This window comes from Paramacrobiotus metropolitanus, unplaced genomic scaffold (assembly GCF_019649055.1).
Source record: "Paramacrobiotus metropolitanus isolate TYO unplaced genomic scaffold, Prichtersi_v1.0 Parri_scaffold0000044, whole genome shotgun sequence".
Lineage (NCBI taxonomy): Eukaryota > Metazoa > Tardigrada > Eutardigrada > Parachela > Macrobiotidae > Paramacrobiotus > Paramacrobiotus metropolitanus.
The window spans coordinates 649,809-673,469 of NW_026570264.1; the positions used below are offsets into that span (position 1 = coordinate 649,809).

The window sequence follows — 23,661 nt, forward strand, 5'->3', positions numbered from 1 at the left end:
TACGTAGTGTGTATTTTGAAAGAATGAACATCATACTTTGCTTTGTGGTGCTTGTATGGAGCCTGATGGACAGTGCATTGGCGGGATTGAGTGTGGACTTAGCAAATATCCCGATGAAAACCAGGGTGCCCATTAAAGATCCCAATTTGCAAGTATCCGAAGCGGTGTCCATCAATCTCCTCGCTGGCGCTGGTAGCGATAGCAGTAATGAGGTGGTGCACCCGCGCGCGGCCATCGCCGTTGCCCCGGTCATCCCGACACTGGATGCCAATTTACCGAAGATTCCTGTACCGAACTTTAGGTCAGTACAGTCACTAAGTCTAAAAAATTAATTAGCGCTTCAGAAATTATTTTAAATGATCAAACTGTATGTTTTTTTAAACATACAGGTTGAATAAAACCATGTTCTATTCTTCCGAACCGCGCAGTTAAGCAGCAAAAATTCCAAGAGATTCCAACAGATTTTGTCTCAAAATATTGTCATTGTTCAAAATGCAATTATTTTTCCATTTTTAGGGATGTATTTTGTTTATCTATTTTTATTAAATATATTACTTTCATTTTCAGTTAGCTTATTTAGTTATCAAAGAATTTTATTGCTAATAATTTTAATATTGATCGATTATTTGTTTTTGTTTAACAGTTGTTGGGTTTTTAACCTTTTTTGTAATTTATGTTTGCTTTGTTTTCTAAAATGTTTTGTGAGTTATGTACAGCATGAATGGCTAAGGAACTAGACTGAAGTATTGGTTTTTGGCAGGCCATGTTCCTGCGAAGCAACTGTCCGAACCACGCCCTCCCCGTCCACCATCAACGTGCCACCCCGCAACCGTCTGGCTTTGGAGCCTTCTATCCGCGGCATGCAGGCCGGACATCCACGCGGAGCTCCACCGCGCACAGCCATCAAACCTATTCCCGGGAAGGGTGTCCACTGCAGTCTGCTGTTCCAGAACACTTCCGGTCTGGACTGTCCCTGCCAAAACTGGGGCGAACGCTGTGGACCACCGCGTTCCATCTGCTCCAATTTCTCCTCGGAGTTCTCGACGTGCATGTGCAATCTGGCGGAGAGTGTGCGCGAAGGGACGAAATGTCAGCCAGCGGCCGTCAGCATCCCGGCACGTGGAGCGGATTTCCGGATCTTTGCACCGGCGCCGGTGGTGGAAGTAGGGTGTGATGCCGAGCCGTGTCAAATCGTTTCCGGAATTAACGTAATATATATTTTCAGGTTCAGCACTAACTACTCACAACTACGTACTAAAGTTTGCTTTAATTTCTTCCAAACCCTTTTCAACTTTATTATCAATTTAATTTTTTATCTAAACTTTACATAAAAACAAAATTCCATTTGAATAACTAAATTTTTCCGTACAATTATTTCTAAATTAAAATAGGAGAACAAAATTACACACAGCAGTAATTTTCCTTTTTATTTACAAGCACTCAATAAAACTACTATACTGCCTTAATTATTTTGACATAAATCAGTTAAATAAAGAACTGAAGTTTAAACGAAATGCAGAACTGAATTTTATTAAAACGTAGTTGTTATTGCAGTATTTATTTTATGATAGATATTGCCCTTATTATTCTTAGATTATTCAGCTCGCTGATACGGGCGAATTGCGAAATATGTCTTTGCCAAAACTCTCAAAATTCGTGGGAAACTCTCCACGCAGAATACGAAAATTACATTCTCGGCGCATTTTCTAGACGTTGATGGGCGTTCCTCCGTACAGTTGGACCATCAATCGCATCCATTCCACCGGCTCCAACAGCATCTTACCGGACGACAGCCCCGGTCCGGACATCAGTCTAGACGACAACGCCAACATTCTGAACGGTGCCAACTGTCTGCGTAGTGGGCGTGGATTAACCGTTGACCTGGACAAGGTCAGTGCGCACCGTGATCGTCTGGGGCCGGTGGAGCGAATCAAAGACTTTTTCACCGGTCGCCAGCTGCCTATTGCCGCATTGACCAGTAGCCGCATGGAAAAACAGTCCAAAGTTGACGTCTACCGGATTGTGGCGCGTGACGGGGACGGAACAGTCAGCAACATGGTGACGCTAACGGTCAGCAAATATCCTGCATATGACGAGCAATTTCTATGCAGTTCTTCCAAATGCATAATTGTGGTTAACGGTTATACAGACAGGTTTTCTGTATGTACAGGTTTTCTTCAACAATCAGTGTCCTGTGAAGATTAGAACGGTCTCCAAGGATGTGTGAACATGCACGCTGGACAGTTTCCTTGAACGCATTTCGAACGGCTTCGCAATATGGATCGCGGAGTTTTGTTTATGAAAGAATTTGCGATGTAACCCAGCGCTTTCAAATTTTCTGTAGCAAAATTTTCAGAGGAAGGCTGAACATACACGAGGTAGCTATTAAATATTAATACAATCGACAGTTGTATTCATATTTGATAGTTAATAATTGTATACTGTATTTCAAATATGTGCTAGACTGCCAGTGAGTAGTGGTAATAATTAGCCGCTCAAGTTCCCCGTGGCACTTTGTGACGACCGTGCAGCTGGACTGTGGCATGATTATATTTTCGAAAAGAACATTTTCGAATAATTATTAATGTAATAAAAATATCGAATGGTAGCAGGCTATCCATAGAATTAACTATTACCAACTTTCCTTTCTGGCAATAGCAACAGAACAAGCTGACCGTAGAAAGTAAAACCCAAAATATTACTCGTACCCATTGTGCTTCATGTTTTGACTCTAAACAAACGCGCAACATGTGCAGACTTCTTACAGTTCGTTCTTCTACAGTACAGTCATGGGTGCAATACTAGGTACAGTATCGCGACTAATTAATTACGTGGATCCGCAACTGGTAACCAAATCAGGCGATTTATTGACACTGCATTGGTACTTTTATAAGGGATACCAGCAGATAACGGCGAAAGCCGCTCTTGACTATTCAGCATACAAAAAGGCACCAGAGACCACTGGCCATGCCGCTCGGTATCGTACATCTCTGTGACGGACGTAGTATTATCACCTGCGCATACGGCAATGGTGCCACCTAATACAAATATGCGGCTGTTCCTTGCGAAAGCACAATGGTTTGTCCGTGGATATTTAAGGTCAGGTATGGCCTCCAGAACACCGGTTCGCATATTTAGCTTCTGGCATGGCGCTTCTCGGTTGGTAGGCTCTGCAGAACTGTCAACTGAACTTTCCTGGGCGTTGACGGGAATTACTCCACTCAGAATATAAAGATGTCCCCGCACCACCACCGTGGCAAAACCCTTTCGATAGCTGAGTGGTTGGCGGAAGCCCACCCATTCACGGGTAACGGTATCAAACCGCGTCACATACATGAAGACAGAATCTAGTGACGGCGTTGAAAAGTATACCAGTCGATGGCCAAAACGTGCACCGGAGATGACTTCGTGCACCCTGTAAAACCCGAACGGTTTCAAGTGAACAGTTGTACGATTAAACGGAATACTGTACTTATGGTTAGAACGTAACACGTAGTGGTGCCAGTTATTAGATATGTCGTTTTATATGCATACAATTTCTTTAAGGTAGAGAATTAGGAAATACACAAAATGGCGGATTTAAACAGCAGATGCTTTGCTTCAACGCATATTGTGCAGTCAGTTGCATAACTTGCATTTCTGTTCCCACTCAGATTTGGCAACGACAGTTTTTGCGCATTGTCCTCGTTTCTGTTGCACATGTAATACTCGAAAAATTGCTAACACGAAGCAAAGTGAATCGTTTCCACTGAAAAAAATTAAGTGTAAACTCTACCATAATATCCAGAAACGGTGGCAAAGATTAACAAGCCAGGAGCACATACTTATGCTGCTTGTAATTTTGAACAAGTAAACCTGCTCGTAAAGATTGTTAAGTAACGTTATAACGTATGATGATTGATGAGGTTCATCATCTATAGGCTACAGCGCAGTGTAAAAATTAATTTCTGAATCTTGTTTTGGCCACACCCATTGGCATTGGCACATGACATAAATTTTTTAAGCATCCTGCATGGTTCTTCTATCTTTCTGCAAAAAATTGTGATTCCTGAATTAATAGCCGCGGAATGTGCCCTGGTTAGCTGTTTGGTTTCCTCTTGTAATTAGTACTCGTACTCTGCATACCATAATTACCTCGCACCATCCGGCAAGGAAGGCGCCGGTAACGCTCCCATGCGCCAGTCGGACATATTTAACACGCTAAACAGCAAATCCTGATGTTCAGTTTTCCAAAAAAAGTAAATTTTTTTCTTGATCATGATCGGACATATCATCGCGCGCAGCGGCTGCAAGGGCACGATCCACTGCCATGTCTGCAGAGGCACATCCCACAGTATTAATTCGTGACCCAACTCGTTTGCTCGTACGTGGCACAAGATTTGGGTGCTATTAGCCGTGAAGATTCCCAGGAAATGTAGCGTATCGAGGCTTGATGGGAGTGATGGGAGTTTACAATCACGCATGGTTCTGGCACTAGGATCCAAAACTTGTACGCGAACATTAGACCCACGGTCTCCCTGATCCAAGCAGTGGAAAAGCATAATGACCTGTGGCGACAAATGCTTCTGAAGAAGAATTACTTGGCGAAACAATTGATCCGCGGAAATCCGTTCGGTGATTTCGGTACGCAAGCATTGCTGGATGCAGAAAGCAAGTTCCACGGGAACGGAATCCGGGACCACTGGCATGTAACCGTCAATGATCAAACCAACATATCGGCTTTCCGGTATCCTGCATTCTGCTTCAACTACGGTTGTGCCGAATGGATCGCGCAAACTTCTAATTTGAACTCCCATAACCGAATCGGCAATGGCTAACATAACACAACCGAGACTCCAAATATCGGTTTTCCGTCCCGGCAAATCATGTCCGGTTTGCGCGAACTTTCTCAGTATCTCGGGTGCCATATAGCGCGTGGTTCCACGGAGGTGGGATATGTCACACGAAGCGGTTTCGTGATCCTGCATATGAACCAACTCATCCAAATCACCGATAACCAATTTTGGTTTTGTGCTATGCATGCGCCGTATCAATATGTTCTCCGGCTTGAGATCTCCGTGAATAATATTGTGTTGGTGCAGGAAATCAACACCACTGACAATTTCGGCAATATAGTTGATGGCAGCGGCGTAATCCAGGAAACGCGATTGTTCTTTGAGGATTTTCAACAAGGACGCCAAATCTCCACCTGGCAAAAGTTAAGAGACAAATCGCATGGTGGATGGTGTGACAGACAGTTTGTCTGCTAAGCAATACCGTTTTCATTACCAGTTACCTGAATCCTGTAACTATCAATATTTTACGGGATGCTATAGTTTATATTAAAGGTGATTGTTGGAAAGAATAACACAGTAGTGACGGACACTCTACTCCTAGCAATAAATCCAGTACAGTATTTCTACAGCCTGCAGTGAATGATTACAGAATCCACCATGACAATAACAAAATTAAGAAACTTCTGGTATCCCGGGAGGCGTTGCACATATCGTAGTACAAAGCCACAGTTGAAGAGTACAAGAAGAAAAAATTAGGCGGACCGCATTGCGAATTCCGTCAGGAAAGCAGCACATTCTGACAGGAAAATGGCACATCCTTACCGTCACAGTAATCCATTGCCAGTTCCACAACCACCCTTCCAGTCAACGATCTGGTAACCCTGACCTGATGGTACGTCAGTAAACCATCATGTCTAAACGCAACGAGACTTCTCAATCGGTTGTGCCACTTCTCCCATCTTTCCCCGCCATTCATGAACTCTGTGTGATCGTGCAGGTGGATCACTTTAACAGCCACAAAATTTTCCCCAGAATAATTCCCGCGTCGCGTTATTCGGGCCTTATATACGATCCCAAACTTTCCTCGACCAATGTAGTCAGCATTTTTGTAGCGGTACCGGCAATTGCTTCCGATCCGTTCGGTTGTCGGGGTCGACGGTGCTGCTTTGGATGAGGGGTTTTGACGATTTCCCATTGCATTCTTGGAAGTACGCTGCAGTTACGATAACCACTCGCGTGCGCTTACGATAACCGCCGATAGCGGTTCGCCTTTTTCATATCTGAGCCTTATTATCGCCATACTGTCCACCCCGGTTTCAAAATTTCATAGTTGAGCGACGTTAGCAAACATCAATAAACAGTTGCTGTAGCTTACAAATGCCTGCTTTGTACTAGCATGCCTTACTCATGAACCAGTAATATCAGTTGAGGACAAAAATGCCGTACAGTTGCTGTGTATTTGTTTAAAGTGCAATTGCCGCAGTGCATAAGTTTCCGTAAGCATAGAAAGAACGGTGAGATGGCGTTTTATGGCTCGAGTAGCACAGAACGTGTTTCTCACAGCCCACAGGATTTTGTAGAGGGCTCGTTGTGCCTTTTCCATGGCGTTCGAATGGTGGGCTTTGTATGGATGAGAGCGACTAGGGTAAATCACCCGTGCTTTCTCTGTTTTTACTATATAAAATTTAGGACTGGCTCAATCCGTACCAAACTTGTGTTGCGTCGCGCGACAGACAAGGAACGCGACAGAACAGACAGCCGCGACAGTATTTTGGCTGTAGCACATAGGCTGCGGCCAGGCTGTATTGCCGCGACGCCGCGACGGCCGCGACACGGTATATAACCGCGACAGCACCGCGACAGTACTTGTGCTGCGGCCAGGCTGTACTGCCGCGACGCCGCGACGGCCGCGACAGGGTATATAACCGCGACAGCACCGCGACAGTACTTCTGCTGCGGCCAGGCTGTATTGCCGCGACGCCGCGACACGGTATATAACCGCGACAGTACTTCTGCTGCGGCCAGGCTGTATTGCCGCGACGCCGCGACAGCCGCGACACGGTATATAACCGCGACAGCACCGCGACAGTACTTCTGCTGCGGCCAGGCTGTATTGCCGCGACGCCGCGACGGCCGCGACAGGGTATATAACCGCGACAGCACCGCGACAGTACTTCTGCTGCGGCCAGGCTGTATTGCCGCGACGCCGCGACAGCCGCGACACGGTATATAACCGCGACAGTACTTCTGCTGCGGCCAGGCTGTATTGCCGCGACGCCGCGACAGCCGCGACACGGTATATAACCGCGACAGCACCGCGACAGTACTTGTGCTGCAGCCAGGCTGTATTGACGCGACGCCGCGACACGGTATATAACCGCGACAGCACCGCGACAGTACTGGTGCTGCGGCCAGGCTGTATTGCCGCGACGCCGCGACAGCCGCGACACGGTATATAACCGCGACAGCACCGCGACAGTACTTCTGCTGCGGCCAGGCTGTATTGTCGCGACAGCCGCGACACGGTATATAACCGCGACAGCACCGCGACAGTACTTGTGCTGCGGCCAGGCTGTATTGCCGCGACGCCGCGACAGCCGCGACACGGTATATAGCCGCGACAGCACCGCGACAGTACTTCTGCTGCGGCCAGGCTGTATTGCCGCGACAGCCGCGACACGGTATATAACCGCGACAGTACTTGTGCTGCGGCCAGGATGTATTGCCGCGACGCCGCGACAGCCGCGACACGGTATATAACCGCGACAGCACCGCGACAGTGTTCAGCAGTTGTCCTTAACTGGATACCAAAGTTTGCCATTAGACAGCAGGTGGGAAGGGGGTGCCTTTGGTGTTGCCAGAATAATAAAACCTCGATTATCTTTAGCGTGTTCACGATTCCGTTTTCTTTAAGATTCAGAATTATGTTATAATTGTTTAAAAATGTTTCCGAACGAAAATCTATGGTGTGTTTAAATTAAAATGATGCATGAAGATGCGCACAAGTATAAGATTGCTGCAACACCGAACAACGGTTCTGGAATTTTTTGCATTACTTGTTTAGCAGTTCCTGCTTTGAACAGCTTTACAATGGTAAGGGTTAACTTTAGATCACTCAAACGAGAGAACGTCTGTGTCGAACCTTTTTTTTAAATCAGTCGCTAGAAAGAATTTGTGTGTATAAGCTTTTTTCTTTTGACTTTTCCTGATTGAAAGTCATTTTTATGCTTTCTTATTGGAGCGATTGCTAGTTTGTTGGGTGTAGTAAATACACTGGACTTGAAAATAGTGTTAAATAGCGTTGTTGCTAGGTCCTTTTCCATAATATGCTCCGTAAGATCGTGCAGTAACAGGATTATAAGTCACCTTGAGAACTGCGCCTGCATCCGGCCCATTGTGTAAAGGGCGGTGTTACCGGCAGACGAACACCATTTTTGGCATAATCACCTCAATGTGTCTGTAGACTATGTCACTTAGATTGATATACGGACAGCACGAGCAACATGTAATGTAAATGTGCATCATGGCCACGTTAGTTTGGACACTTGTGTGACATAGAACAGGAAATATTTACATGTATCGCTTCGTTTCTAGTTTTTCACTTTCATATTAGCAGTTATCAAAGTTAACCATGGTCTACCGTTTTCAGAGACTTTAAAAAATGCTTCCAGGGTACGCTTTTTAGGAGGTTTCCTTGATGATGGTGTTCCGAAAAAACGATAACTCCGTTAGCAACGTTCTGTCGGCTACCCGAAATGCGTTTTCCTAAAAGCCTTTCGAAACGTTTGAGATCTCCTTCCGACGGGAATTGCTGCGCGGTTTGCATAATAATTGTAGCTGCATCGCCGCTGGTACTGGACTGGTATGTACTGTTTTTTTAGTAGTAACAGTATTGCTGCACGATTATAGCAGCTCTACTTTCGACAATTGCCTGTCGACTGAAATCAGCTTTTGTGTTTTCCAAACAAAATTTTTTCTATTACTACAATTTGTGCTTAGCTTGATAAAACCGTAGCTGCCAAGACACCATCAGTGTGCGCTGAAAGTGATTTGCGCGAACCGGCATGCACACTTGTGTATCACATGAATTTTTTTATCCACTCACCCGAAACATATTCCGGTCGTTTTGTCTTTTATTTGGCGATCAGGTAGCAATGAAGAAACAAAATATACCGTTTTACGCCACCACGCGCCGTCTTTTGTAACTCTGATTCTGATCGGGTTACTAGTTCTATAAATATATCGTTCAGTTCATAAATACACGTGTTGGTCGCGCTAGCGCGTTCCTTTGAGCTCTAGGTATGAAATTCTGATTTAAAACTTAGGAATGTGGAAATCAGTAGCCTATTTTGTGGAAATATTTCGTGCAATACTGTTTGAAAACGTAGAACTGATCAGTTATAGAGGTACTCGAGGCTACTTGATATTAAATTGTCAAGATATAGTGATACGCTACTTGATAGTTTACCGCTGTCGGCTCGTTCAGTAACCCCTAGGATGTCGACCTAGCTAACTGTCTGCTACAATGGACTTACTGGAAACACTCCTTTAGCCGCTTTGATGTTTTTCGCAATTGGCGCCTCTGTTGTTGATGCGGTTTATTGAACGCCTAATGTCTACAATACCCTCGCGCACCGCTCTGTGCGCCATTTCTTATTCAATTTTTCCAGTGTCTACTTACCGCAGACAAACCGTCGATGTCCTAATTGGCCCTGATTCTGAGGTTTACCAGTGGCGCTGTAGTTTACCATGACATGCGCGGCCATCTGGATCGATACGTACTTGTCAGTCGTGTTGCGGCGATCTGCTATCCGTACCATTACCGACGGCTTTGTGGCCGCAATTTCGAGGACTTTGTTCTTACGCTGTTATGGGTAGGTGCAGTGTGTTTAGCAAGTCCTGGCTGGTCAGATTTAGGCATGGAAAATCCGCTTATACCGACGGGCAGTTGCACGATTGCAAAGGAAAATGTTTTTGGGTTGTTGACCTTTCGCCGGGTATTATGTCCCGTAAGCGGTGACGGCCGGGGGCTATGTTGCCGTTTATTTTTACTATTAATTTGTCGAAGAAAAAAATCACAACGGTGAAAAACTAAATTAGAGAAAGCCTACATCAGAGGTAAGAGAACCGTACCCAGAAAACATTTTCTAGACAACTACATTGCGAAAAGATTAGCCAAATTTAAGCAATTTTTTCCATTGAACAATACTTGCATTATAGTCTCTATGCAGAAAATGTTAAACCAACAGCCCGATACATTACTGGAATCCGATCGGCTGTAACCATAAGACTGCATGAGATGGTTTACTTTCTTCAGCCGCTTTTCATTACTTCTCATTGAACCCGCGCATCGTACCACCCACAGGTCGCTTGTTGTCAGCAACACACTGCGACAAATAATCATTTCGTCGAACAGTCAGGCGATGGATGAAGAAGAACTGCCTGCTCTTGTTCATTGCATTAATTTGCTTTTTATACTTGGCAATCCAAGAGAACGTTTGTTCGGCGGCCATTGTGTTGCGCTCTGGGGCGTTTGGATGACGCTCCAAGTATTTATCTGGATGGTATCTTTCTTTGCATTTTGGGTCCTTGTGATTCTTAATATGCAGACCGTCAACAATTTTAGAAACGCGACTCCACAATTCATCGAACGGCTTTGGGAAGGGCAGCATTTCATTCGCAGCTTTAAGTCTGTTCAGCTGGCAAATGTTGTCATAACATACGAAAACGTTTTCCCATTCTTGTTGAGGAACATCCTGCAGCAGCTCGTACAGTGCGCTAACGACGAAGAGGTAAACCTGGCCGAGACTCTCTGCCCTAAAAGTTAAACAAATAAATCTCATGCAGCAATTTTATTTACTGTAGGTCAGATGTAAAGTGCTATAGGTCAGATGTAAAGTCTCTTTATGTAGTCCATGTTGGTCTTTAAATAGCGTCCATAGCGAATATTACAGAAAAAATACTACTGAAATTGCCGTCTACGATTCTTCGTACTGTATCTTTCCAGTACTTCATACTTCATAGTACTGCACTGTCAAGCATTAACAATTAACGTGTACTATTGACATGTAATACATAACATTTACGAGTAATATTGACTCAATTACTATGTAATATTTATTATTTACCATGTACACCAAAATTCGCGGCATTACTTTACCCTTTTTGTTGAAAGATTAGTTTAAGTGAGTCAAGCTGCATATTAATTATGTAAAAAGTTGCGAAATAAAAGAATATCATGAAGTTAAATTAATAAAACGAAAAGTTTTAAATCAAAACATTACAAATTAAAAAAATGACTCGTACGCACAGCCAACGCCCATGCAGGAATCCCGTGCCCGCAGCCAACACCCGTGCGGACCAAAAAAGGTCACCCGTGCACGCAGCAATGTTCTAATTTTTTTTCAGGTACTCGATAAGGTTGACGTTGATGGTTGCGTTAACCGAGATGCACTGCGCGAATATGTCTGGGAGATGTGCAAGGAAGCGGCTACGTGGCAGACAAAACCTGCAACGAAAGCGAAGCATACGCCACCGCAAACGCCGCTATCTCCTAACACGAAGAAAACTCGGGTTTCATCGGCTCCTGACGATCTCAGCTTGATCATTGAACAAGCAGTGGAGAAAGCCGAACCCAACACGGTAGTCGACTATGATATTGTAAAAAATAATATTTGGACTAAACTCTACCATAATACTAGCCTTATTATTTCATTACTTTAATAATTATGTGATTATTCCATTACTTTAATATGTGAGTTTCCACAATCTATGCTTTGTCACAAATGTACGTCATCCTTTCGTATTGGTAGGTGAAAGGAAACGTCAGAATCACCAACGGAAGAGCAAAAACCGGAGAAACTGTAACCTTCCTGCATTTCAAGCAGGATGCCTTCGAGGCTGATTTAAGAGCCAAGGGCATGGATGTGCGCTTCCTGGCCAACTTTTCCAGCGCACTGCGCCTCATTCCCAACGCAGAAAATTCTCGTGATGTTCGTCTGTCCGGTCGCTCGTTGAAAGCTTCCGCTGTTCCTGTTCAACACATTTCAAAGAGGGTTCTGGAACTATTAGGACAGTTTGGTAAGAAAACGCAACGAGAAACGAGATTCCAAATGTACAAATATTTAATGCGGAAATTTTTTTACCATAATAATTAAGCTGATTCGACACCACCTAATTATCGTGACCTTTGCTTGATCATGAAGTTAGCTAACGTTTCAGCTTATTAACAGTTTCGTTTTTTTCGTCTTCATCAATATGCAGAATTAAAATATTTTTGAGCGTAATTACACAGTAGAAAACGGATGCTTTCTCAGGCATCTCGGCCAGCACCACCAATGTCGCGGATCGGACAATTAATGTTGCTGACAAGACTTTAGAGGAACCGAAAATAGCTGAGCAAACGATACAGAACGACGCCGTTCCACGTGTTCTGGCATTCCACACAATTGAGGCTACTACCTCGAAGGATGAAGCATCAACCGCGGCCCCACCTAATGAACAAGAAACAGAAATGTCCCCTTCAACATCCGAACGAGTTCCTGCTTCAGAACGTTTGCCTTCGCCAGTAAATCCTCAAAGTAGCGAACCAGCGCATGTCCAGGATGCTGAAACTGTGTTGGACAATGACCGTTTCGAAGAAGGTAAAACCAGCTGAAAAAAGAACTTCTATAAAAGCGATAGCTGCTTTCGCAAAACGAAATAAACCATGACTTGTAATAATTCATACGTCCTGTTAAACAGAAAATGCAAAGCAGAAGAAAGACGCCGGAAAACGCAAGCCTGTTGACACAGGTATGTGCTACTATATGGATTAACAATTTTGGAGATATGAAACCGAAAACTAAAAAAACTCGACCGTTCAGATTATGGTGAACGGGATTTTCATTGTCTAAGGAATGTTTGTAGGACGTGCGCCGGTTACACGAACGAAAAAGCCTAAGGTTCAGGAGCTTTTAAACGACGACCGCGCGGTGGTGAGTAGTGCAGCCACAATCATGCGCATTTATAAAAGCTATTGCGTAAACGATTCACTAATGTAGTGCGCTAAGTGCGGAAAATCCTTCAAACTGCAGGATGTTGGAGTCGCCTGTACAGTGTGCAAAAAACTGTATCACCTGAAGTGCGGGGGAATCAATGGAAGGTTAACTACCGCTAAGGAAAAGGTTTACAAGTGCCAGTCTTGTGAACAGGCGTGAAATTTCAATGATATTCTGTTTTCGAAAAGACGCATTATAAGCAGCCAATTTTTTATAATCGAATTAGCCGCTGTAGGGGCCATTTTTACTTCTATGCGGTAGTAACCGTTAAATAAATTTGCATTTTTTTGCTTTCATATGCTGCGTTTGTCTGCTTGTTCAGCCATTTTACCTTCCGCATTACAGCGTTATGTTTTGCTTTTAACGAGGTTTTTGTTTGCAAAAGAGTAGAAGCTCGACTTTAAGGTGCGCTTGAGATGTTTGCTTTTAATTCTTCTAGATGTTTGCTTTTAATTCTTCTAGCTTTTTAACGGCATTAACCAACTAACAGCAAAAAATTGTTGCCGGTTTGAGCTGCCTGTGGTTACGTGTGTTATTCAAGACCCAAAAGAACTGCACCGTAAGAATACGGCAGGCTGTTTTTGCTGCACAAGTTTTGACTGGATTGCAGACTCAACTCAGCATTTTCGCACTAAGTATCACACACTTCGCAGTAGGCACATTGCACAGCTGTGATAGCATGTAAGGAGTATACAGTGCCCATTTTTGCTTTATCCACTTTCATACCACCCCCATCTTCACCGTCTAATTCCCAGCCCATCCCACCCTCGGCTACTCAAATTTTCATCTCTTCTCACCTTTTCGATCTCATCTCCATCCCCATTTTTTTGCAAATTTTCCGCATACAATAGAGTTGCCGGGCGTCAAAAAATCGGTATTCAAGAAAATATGCTCACTCATTGCCAGTCACTGATAAAATCCGCTCGGAGCGCAGAAAAGTTTTTGTTTTTGGAGATCGAATGGTGCATTTTTACGTACTCCTAGCCCAAAAAACAGGCTAAAATATCAAAATTTTATATATTTATTTGTTTTCTTGGTCCCATCCCATCTTTCAGCATTCCCAGCCATCGAAGAAACGCACAGGCCACTTCGTACGGTCAGCGCTGGCGCTGATTAAACACTTCGCACACCGGCCTGACAGGCCGTTGCACTCGGAGCCTGAACTCAGTGGTCACTGTTCACCCATTTAAATAAGCCTAAACCGCGTTCGATGCAGCCTGCCTGTCGAAGCCCGAAGGCTTATCCATTTAGCTACACACTGTCTGGCTGTGATATCTATCAAATGCTCTGCATTTGCCAGATGCTACCGCCAGGTTTTGCCCCGTGACCTACAGCATGGATATTGGATACTGCTTCCCTCGAAAAGCAGATTGTGCTTGCGGCTCTCTTGCAGCGGGGCTTAACAAACCTTGAAAAGGAGAAAAACTTGTAAACCTCGAATTCGGTATAATAGCATACAGGCGAAACATATTGACTGCTGGTAGTAGCGTCATTCCTATGATAGACTACCAACAGCAAATGCTGGCTGGCTGACCTTTACAAACTACGAGTTATAAAACTTTTTAAAAAATCATTCCTTTTGTGCAACATCTTTTTTGTGCAATGTGTCATATAATGCTCATATGCGTATTGTGGAGAATATATCTTGTTGAGCTACTATGCTATGCTGCGTGCTACTATTCTTGTCAATCAAATGGTTTGGTGGTTTGGTTTTACGCTCAGATTTTAATATACTCCAGACAGAAATCATCTTTACGCGATCTCATGCAAAACGGTTTTTGGAGACATTTATATGATTTTAAACACATAAACAAACGCCGAGGTTAAGTGAAGTGCTGCGACGTCGCGGCAGCCTGGCCGCGACGTCGCAGCCTGGCCGCAGCAGAAGTACTGTCGCGGTGCTGTCGCGGTTATATACCGTGTCGCGGCTGTCGCGGCGTCGCGGTAATACAGCCTGGCCGCAGCAGAAGTACTGTCGCGGTGCTGTCGCGGTTATATACCGTGTCGCGGCTGTCGCGACGTCGCGGCAATACATCCTGGCCGCCGCACAAGTACTGTCGCGGTGCTGTCGCGGTTATATACCGTGTCGCGGCTGTCGCGGCAATACAGCCTGGCCGCAGCAGAAGTACTGTCGCGGTGCTGTCGCGGTTATATACCGTGTCGCGGCCGTCGCGGCGTCGCGGCAATACAGCCTGGCCGCTGCACAAGTACTGTCGCGGTGCTGTCGCGGTTATATACCGTGTCGCGGCTGTCGCGGCGTCGCGGCAATACAGCCTGGCCGCAGCACAAGTACTGCCGCGGTTATATACCGTGTCGCGGCGCTGTTGCGATGGCTGGCAAGTTTGGTCCGCGACGCGACAGTGACGGCATAGCTCAAGTTTGGTACAGATTGAGCCACTTCTGATAAAATTAGAATGTTCATAATTTTGCTTCCTTAAGTATCATCTACAAAATCATACGCAAGTGTTCGTTGTACATTTGTTAATTACTTGGTACGACTGATAATAGAGATCGGAAATGTTCCGTTGCGGTCGAGACGTTCTATCAAACTCCAAGGAGTTAACTTTTTTCGCAGTGCGACAAAAAGTTAACTAAAGACAGCGGCTACCGGTTTGCCTGCAAAGCCCTAGAGAAAAATGCCGGTGGGCGTAGACGCGTAGTACTCTGAAATAATGTCATCCGGTAACCGCCATCCTTACAAAAGATGGAATCATGCAATATCACTGTGAATATGGCACGTAACAAACGCCCTAAAGATGACTGGACGGCAGGTCTTGAAATCAGTACAAACATTATTTTGCTATTTATTTATGCCACGCGCAGTGCAAAGATAACAGTTAAGCCGTAGTATGCTTGATGAAGCTTGGGTATAACGAATGTGCCCGGCAAAACGAAAGCGGTCATTGTCTGACATTGGTTAGGCCGTTAGGACTTTGTTAGCGCAATCATCTCAAATGCTCATTTCACTCAGTTTCCTGGATGTAGGCAAATCAGTGGGCCGGAAATCTAGCTTTGGCACTCGCTTTATTTTACCGAAAGCTCTGCAGCAGAAACAATGCTACCCATAGGTGCGCCAAGGACGACGAGACTACGCTTTCATCAATTTTCGTGATTAAAAATCTCTTCGTAGTTAAAAATCTCTACCTCTTGAAGAAATGGAAAGTAATTGCCTTAATATAATATGCACAATGTGTCCCGCGTTGGTGGATAGCGTCTGCATTTCATTCTGGTAACATCTATTTTTCACCAACCTTATGCTCTTCCAGTCAAAACCGGTCGTGACTATTTCTCTTAATCCTTTTTAGTCTTGTCCAGGTTAATAAAAACAATGTCCCTAATCACAGTGTGCTTCCTGTTGATATTCAGCGCTGAACCTATATTTTCCATGCTGAACATAAGTTTTGTGGCAGTTGGACGGATAGCACCGCTGACTACATTGGTAGCACTGCCTTATACTGGCCCACCGTTGTCGGTTGGCACCGAATACGTTCAGCAAAAATACGCCGGCACCATGAACTTTACGTTAAACATCCTGTTTGAACCGCTGCGTCCCGGCCAGACACCGCCAGAAATAGCCGATCATGCTGTACGATTGGCTGCCGAATGGCATTACACGAAACGGAAGGAGAGCGACATTACTATCTATCTCATTTCTAGTAGGTACAAAACTTGTAAACTTAATTCGGAATAAGATACCTTACGTACAATATCACTGTAGCATTTGTTTTTTAAATTAATGGATAATTCCGTTTAAAATCCAAAGCGGTTGAAATGTTGCCAAATCGGTTCATCATGTTTACGAATTCAAATCTGTACCTAAACGGCTACACTAAAGCGATTCAGAAACTGGAAGCGCTCAGTTAGCAATTTGAGAAGGTCTAGCGTAGGATGTTGATACTTCGGATTTTTTCAACAACAACCGATCATTTTCACAACATGCTTTGAAAGTGGAGCAGACGATCGCCCACGTCGCGGGAGCACAATTCCTCTGGTAACGCAGCACATGAGGGTTCGCCGCTGCCAGTTAAACCATGTCATGCCATCGAAAGTGCAACATGTATTTACCGCACTTAGTAACCGGACGGACCAACGACCGGCCATTCAGAATAAAATCGTAAAAATGATTGGTTGACCAGAAAACTCTAGTATCGCAATGAACAGAATAACAGAACACGTGAAAACACAAAAAGGTTTAGGCGCGGGCGCATTTCTCGACGGCAGAATTAGTATAATGAGATAATTAGCACTAACGGTGGATACGTTCGTGATGTTCCAACTTTGACTTAAACGTGAAAGAGTAAAAAGGAGAGAGAGACTGAAAATTGTTACCCAGTCGTAAACACAGTGTTTCAACATTGTAGGCGGGGTAGAGTTAGCTACGGAAATCCCCCATTTTATGCGATATTGGAACACCTTATGGATTTCCGCGTAAGCAGCATCCGCAGTCCGCATGATCATCCTAATGCTGGTAACCCGAATCTAAAATATTTTACAGGCTGTCGGCCACCTCGCAAATCAGAGACCGTGTGATGAATTCCACATGGATCGCCATTAACGACTTTTCAACCGCGCAGTGTGCTCAGCTGTACATGGAAATACTGACAAAGTTGCGCTGGACTACGGTATACCTGATTGTCGACCCGGGAAATCCCAGCGTGTACGGGGTTGTGGCTGGAATGCTCTTAAAGGAAATGGGCAAACAGTCGAGTATCCGCCACTACGTGCGGTGGATATCGACGAAAGGCGCCGGTGTAGGTTACGGAGACTTTTGGTCGATTCTCATGGACATTGCTGCAGTCAGTCGCGGTGCGTGGTATCTGTAACACCCTTTAATGGTTTACTTGAGTTATTTACGTTACTGTGTTATAGTCGTTTTATTCTTCGGCCATGCCATATTTCTACGGGAGCTTCTGGTAATCCATTTATAAACGCTTCTTTCTATATTTCACCAAAGTACGTTCTGTGCTGCATTCAGCTTGTGTTTTAGATTACGGCGGAAGGGATGGGCATGACCAATGGAGAATATGTGCGCAATAAGGAACTTACGAAATGTTAAAAAATTCTGAAACGGCGCTAAGTCTTTGCCGAGTATTGCGATTAAAAAAGTTTTCGAAGAAGGTTTTTATTCTTTCAACATGTGAATCGGTCTGATTAAGAAACGTTTTGAAATGCTTTAATGGGGAATTTTTTTCCGGTAGTATTTAAGAAATTTTGTCTATAGATGGCTCGAAATCGGCCAGTAGTGACGTTTTGTGAGTTGAGCCACTTTCAAAGGGTCCATGCAACTTTAAATATGGGAAGTTCTTACTAGACACCTAAACATATTCTTCAATTTTGATGCTGTATCTGCATGAGTTACGCTTTAGGTCTACATTGGTCTGGAAACTATGCGTAATAAACCGCTCATCGGTGATTTCAACTGGAACTACAATGATCTTAATGACCAGGTGACCAGGCCTTTATATTAGTCACAAGTTTCTGCTTTGACCGATTGTGCAAAATTCTAGACCGCCTCTCGTGCGTGCCAATCGCTGTTGCTCGTGCAACCGAAAAACGTCGACGCGCCACCGAACATGCAGCTGGGAATAGAATTTGTTCACCGCTCCGCACGGGATTATAACCTTACATACAATATTTCAGATCAGGTAATGTAGTAACATGTAATTCACTGCGGTAATGTAAATTGAGGAAAAATAGCGTTCTTGACCAGATGTCTTTTTTTTGTGCCACAGAGCTTTCCGAACCTTGTGAGTAGCTACTGGGCAGTTGTGGCTACCGCCTCGGTAAGAAGAAAAAACAAATCATACAACGTCGTATAATTAGAGACTAAAGTATTCATATGATTTAATTATCAGAGGTAACGGCAACAGTGATCGCTTGCATTAGACTTATCGCTCGGTGCAATTATTTCTCAGTTTTTGCTCCAAGCTTACAGATTGCCATGCAGCTGTCCAACATTATCGACGCATCGTACTGCATATTGTGAACAGTTACTGGGTCTTTTACTAGCTGATCAATGAATCCCTTTCTCGAATGGATAGTCTGGATTATCAGGATGGCAGTGCCCTTGCGCGCCTCTTCCTCAATCACACACACACACCGATGAGTACGGTAGTTTTTACGTGGATAGTACTGGACAACGTCGCACGGATTTTGTCGTCACGTATTTCTCAGCACTGGGCATTCGAACAGTACGAAGTGTTGGCTGCAGTGCTTTCTGATAATTACACAATGAATTCTGACGTTCGATAGCTCAATTTTAGCCCCTGCTAACCAAAACCGGCACTGAGAACGCGTTGAGCGAGGCCACAAATTTAACGGAATGGACCGACTCCAGGAAACCATTTCCTCCACCGAATGAACCACAGTGCGGATACTTGAACCATAAATGTCCATCAAATAGTATGCGCGGTTGACATTTTTCCTTAGAATGATTTTCGAAGTAAAGCGCTATGGTTTTCAGGCAGCAACGCACCGTTGTGGATCAGTATTTTCACTCTACTGGGAATATCCATCGCTGCAGGGATTTTCGCTGTATTGTATTGGCGGTAAGCATACAGCTACGAGCTTTTGAACGTAAAACGAACAACGGAAGTCGAAGAATATTACGTATTTTTAACGAATTTTGAAACTGACTGACGTACTCTTTCGAAATAACATGCAGGTATAATAAAATGAAAGCGGACGAACAAATTTTGCTTGATAACTGGTGGCAAGTAAACATGGAGGATTTAAAAGCCGGGTCATTTTTCCGCTCTAACGTTTCCTCTCTATTTACTGCACCCGGCCAACCTTACAATGGATCTGTTTCGGTTTCTTTTACAGCGGTAAGCGCTTCTTCGTCACAATCCAAAAACAATATTCTGAATGAATAGTGCAATGAAATGGCGGTTTTCTCGACAGGAGGCAACGACTCGATTTGTATCGCTGCATGGCAAAGCTGCGGTGTGTTTTCCATGTGCGCGCGGAGAAGGCGCACTGAACTTTAAGGATATATCAAAGAATCACAATTTGCTCAAGTTGTTTAAAAAAGTAAGAACGATGATGACTATGATACTTGTGCTGATAAATTCGGAAGTGCCTTTGCAGCAGGATAGAGCAAGGTTTACTATAGAAGCAAATTAGATACAAATTAGATTCTTACTTTTGACGCATATTACGCAAGCAGCAGAACCCATTGGTGTCGGTTAATGCGCATTGGATATGTCTTACCAGAGGCCGGTCAGAGGCTCCCCCCTCCGAAAAACCTCATTTTATGTTTGAAGAGTAAGCAATGGGAAAACTAAAAAAAAATAGTTTCACCGGCAATGGTCCAGTGGGCGTGGCCAAAAGCCAATTTAAAAGCAGTCGTACAGACTGTATGTATTAGCAGCATATAAGTACTGCTTACGGTTAGTTACCATACTAAATATCCCTGTGTCGCTGGTAGAAATATATTCCAGCCATAGTATTATCTGTTAACACTATAAATGGTGCCTCATCCATTTTTTCCTTTTTGTATAGTATATACATAATGCAGGTAATATAGCGTTTGTCGTTTTGCCACATATCGGCTGAATGTTAAGCACTTACTCTAATGCTGCTACATTATTTTGTACGTTGATGATCTGCAGGTACGTATTTACTATTTAGCTCGATAAGTGCCAAGGTGTTATAGAATGTTTATATGGACAGGTCAGTTATTCAAAAATATTATTATCGGACTTTACAGTGATAGGGGGTAACAAACACTACGCACGTAAAATATCGTTTCACTGTCAAATCAGAAATATGTAGTATGGCAAGTCATTGCAACTTAATACAATGATAATACATAGGATGCTTGCATCATAAAAATTGGTTTTGGTCACGCCCACTGGACCATTGCCAGTAAAAATGTTTTTTTTTAAGTGTTCTCACTGCTTACTCTGTCTTCAAACAAAAGATGGGATTTTTCGGAAGGGGGAGCCTTTGACAGGCCCCTGGTTAGACTCTCAGTCTCACACCGTTGACTGAATATTAACAAATTAATATAATTTTCACTGCACGTTTCACTTTTATTCTACGCACACCGTAAGCGTGAGGATTCAGTAAAGGCTTTTCTTCACAGCTGCGGGAATTGGAACACCAAAATGTTGGACAATTTCTTGGACTTAGCATAAGCGCTGCTAGGAGGTTTGTATTCGTGGTATTCAGCTGTCCATCACGGGGCAGTCTGCCTCAGGTATGCAGCAGTCCCGTAGGCAGGGAGCTTACTTTTGTCAGTTCCTTCGTCCTGGATTTTCTAGAGGTACTAGTCGTCATCTTTCGCGAAATCTTTTTGCTTAATTAGAACGTAAGAGCTAATTTGTTTTTCCTACTGCAACGCAGGGACTGAGTTTCGTGCATCATTCACAACTGAATTACCATGGTCGTTTGAGTACTTTTAACTGCTGGATCGATAAGCACTTCACTCTGAAGCTCATGAATGTAGCCAGTGACCGGATCTGTGGTCAGCTGGAAAGTATGGATGACATTACGGACTGCCGTGGTCCGAAGCAATGCAGCTGGGAACCGCTCTTCTGGATGGCCCCGGAACTCGATGAAATCGACCAATGGGACAGTACCGTCCAGTCCGCGCAAGCAGTCGATATCTTCTCCACGGGATTGATCCTATACGATATCTTGACTGGAGGGTCCTTAAACCGAAAAATGCAGGACAAGTTCGGTAAGTGCGAACGCACTTCGTCTTTACTACTGTCGACTGTAAAGATGAATTTTCAGGCACTTCAACTTTCGTCGATATGGAGTGTGCTCCCAATAACCCACTGGTTGCCGCTGTGGATTTGATGGAGATCGCCGAGCTGGCCAGTGTCATTCATGAGTGCCTGAGTAGACTTCCCGAAGGCCGACCTAATATCAGGGAGTTACGCTCACGACTCCGCGAGGCGTCGCCGCTTCTGGCACCGGAAATGAATCAGCATAAACTTTTCGATAAAATCTACCGACAGTTGTCTCTGTACTCGAATAAGCTGGAGGACGAGGTGAAACTGCGGACAAAGGCACTGCTGGATGCTCGAAAACGTTGTGATGCCCTAGTTCGACAATTCTTACCAAAGTATACAACACCGATGTCGGTGCCTTTATTGAAAACATGTACGACGATCTTCTATTATTGTCGTTATAACAGAGAAATTGCGGAAACTCTGCGAGCTGGACAGTTCGTCGCGCCAGAGCTCTTCGAGTGTGTGACCATATGTTTTTCCCAGTATGACGGATTTGCCGGTTTTACGCAAGATTCATCTCCCGAACAAGTGATTACCGTGATTTCCAAGATGGAAGATTCTGTGGACGTTCCGATTTCGGTGTGCGATGTGTATAAAGTCGAGGCTGTTTCTGATTCTGTCCTGGTAAGCGCAAAATTTATTCCTATGGTTATCTCAATTCCCAACAATATTAATTTTACGCAGTACTTCCGCACTTTGAGGATTTTTGCGTCACAGAGTTGAGAAATAGTGCTCACTGCCGTTGAGAATGCGCAGACGTTGATATTGTACAGAGTGTTTGCTCCTATAAAGTTTCTACATACTGTTCACCGTAATATAAAATGGCATGTGAACAAATTATGGGGCATAAAGCTTCGCACAGTGTGTGGTATTTTCTCGACATCCTTAATGCGGCGGAATTGCAGGTTGCCAGTGGACTGCCCATCCGAATCGGCTCGGATCAGGTCCGGCGAATGGCCGATTTCGCCTTGCTGTTGCTGCAGTTGCAACCATCTCTTAGTCTACCGGAGGAGCTGCGCATTATGATTGGACTGCACTCAGGTTGCACAGGAACTGTTTTAACGTAATGTTCTGGCAGACAACGGCTTTGTTATAGGGCCGTGTGCCGCCGGAGTCATCGGAATGAAGAGACCACGTTACTGCTTGTACGTTTACAGGAATGCAACCGTTTTGAAAGTATACAAAACTGAACGAATTGAGTGTTTATCAGATTTGGAGACACGATCAATGTGGCATCGCGAATGTGCAGCCAAGGATTGCCGGGCCGAATACACCTGAGCTACGCGTCCGCTTCACTTTTGCATTGGTTTACCGATCATGGCTATGTTGTTCAAGTTCGAGGCTCGCTGCAAGTCAAAGGTCGTGGTGATATGGTCACGTACTGGCTGAGTAAAAAATGATGAACTTAAGCGTAGGCTGCGCAGCATTCTTCAAGGTGTCTTTTACTTTTGTATCTGTATGAGAGCAATTTACAAAGTATTAAAACGCTAGTAATTCCGCATGGCACCTTAAAGGTTCAGAGAAAAAGCTAGTTTTAAAGGAAACCATGCGTGCAACAGCAATGCTTATTCTCAAACTGCATCGCGATTAGAACGCTAGCGTACAAATTAAGTCAGAGTATCGGAACTCCACAGCATCTGCACATGCTCACCATTAGTTTGTATAGGTGGTTGTAACCTTGCTGACCTTTTTACTGCAAGCCCTTGATAGTTACCGACCATAATTGTTTAAGCTGTTTCCTCCTTCGCCTTGCAGCGGTATTGACTAAGCACATTGCCGGCCATTTATAATATGTCCATCCGAGTCAATTCACATTCCGGTGTTGCATTACTGGCTTTTGCTTTTGGTTATAAAAGTTCCCGCGAACAACCGTCGGGATTAAGCGCTAACAAATAGCGGCGGTAGCCCACTATCAAATTGTCGTCTCAACGTTTTACCCTAAAAGAATTTTATCGGCCACCAAAGAACAATCAGCATTTAGTCCGTTAGCAATGTAGTGGTCAGCAAATCGTCCTCGTAAGCGAGCTGAGATCTCTTTCAGTTTACCCTGGTACACTCTCACTTATTGGTTTTGTCTAATAACCTTTTCTCTAATAATGTCTA

At 44.2% G+C, this 23,661-nt stretch overlaps 2 protein-coding genes and 1 long non-coding RNA gene across 3 annotated transcripts; 2 read left to right on the plus strand and 1 right to left on the minus strand.

Annotated features, from left to right (window-relative positions):
* Window positions 1-2,270, plus strand: LOC129591152 (uncharacterized). The gene is made up of 4 exons (XM_055486688.1): window positions 1-301; window positions 761-1,208; window positions 1,711-2,070; window positions 2,171-2,270. Exons 1-4 carry the CDS (start codon window positions 24-26, stop codon window positions 2,225-2,227), a joined length of 1,143 nt encoding a protein of 380 aa, XP_055342663.1. The 5' UTR covers window positions 1-23; the 3' UTR covers window positions 2,228-2,270.
* Window positions 2,271-2,823: 553 nt separating this feature from the next.
* Window positions 2,824-6,015, minus strand: LOC129591078 (dual specificity testis-specific protein kinase 1-like). Its single transcript, XM_055486598.1, has 3 exons — window positions 5,598-6,015; window positions 4,135-5,188; window positions 2,824-3,415 (listed from the first exon to the last, which is right to left on the minus strand). The coding sequence occupies exons 1-3, from the start codon at window positions 5,968-5,970 to the stop codon at window positions 2,824-2,826; spliced, it is 2,019 nt and encodes a 672-aa protein (XP_055342573.1). The 5' UTR covers window positions 5,971-6,015.
* A 6,268-nt stretch (window positions 6,016-12,283) lies between these two features.
* On the plus strand, window positions 12,284-12,728 carry LOC129591047 (uncharacterized). Its single transcript, XR_008690793.1, has 3 exons — window positions 12,284-12,418; window positions 12,519-12,569; window positions 12,684-12,728. It is a non-coding gene; the product is annotated as an uncharacterized LOC129591047 (long non-coding RNA).
* Window positions 12,729-23,661: the final 10,933 nt, after the last annotated feature.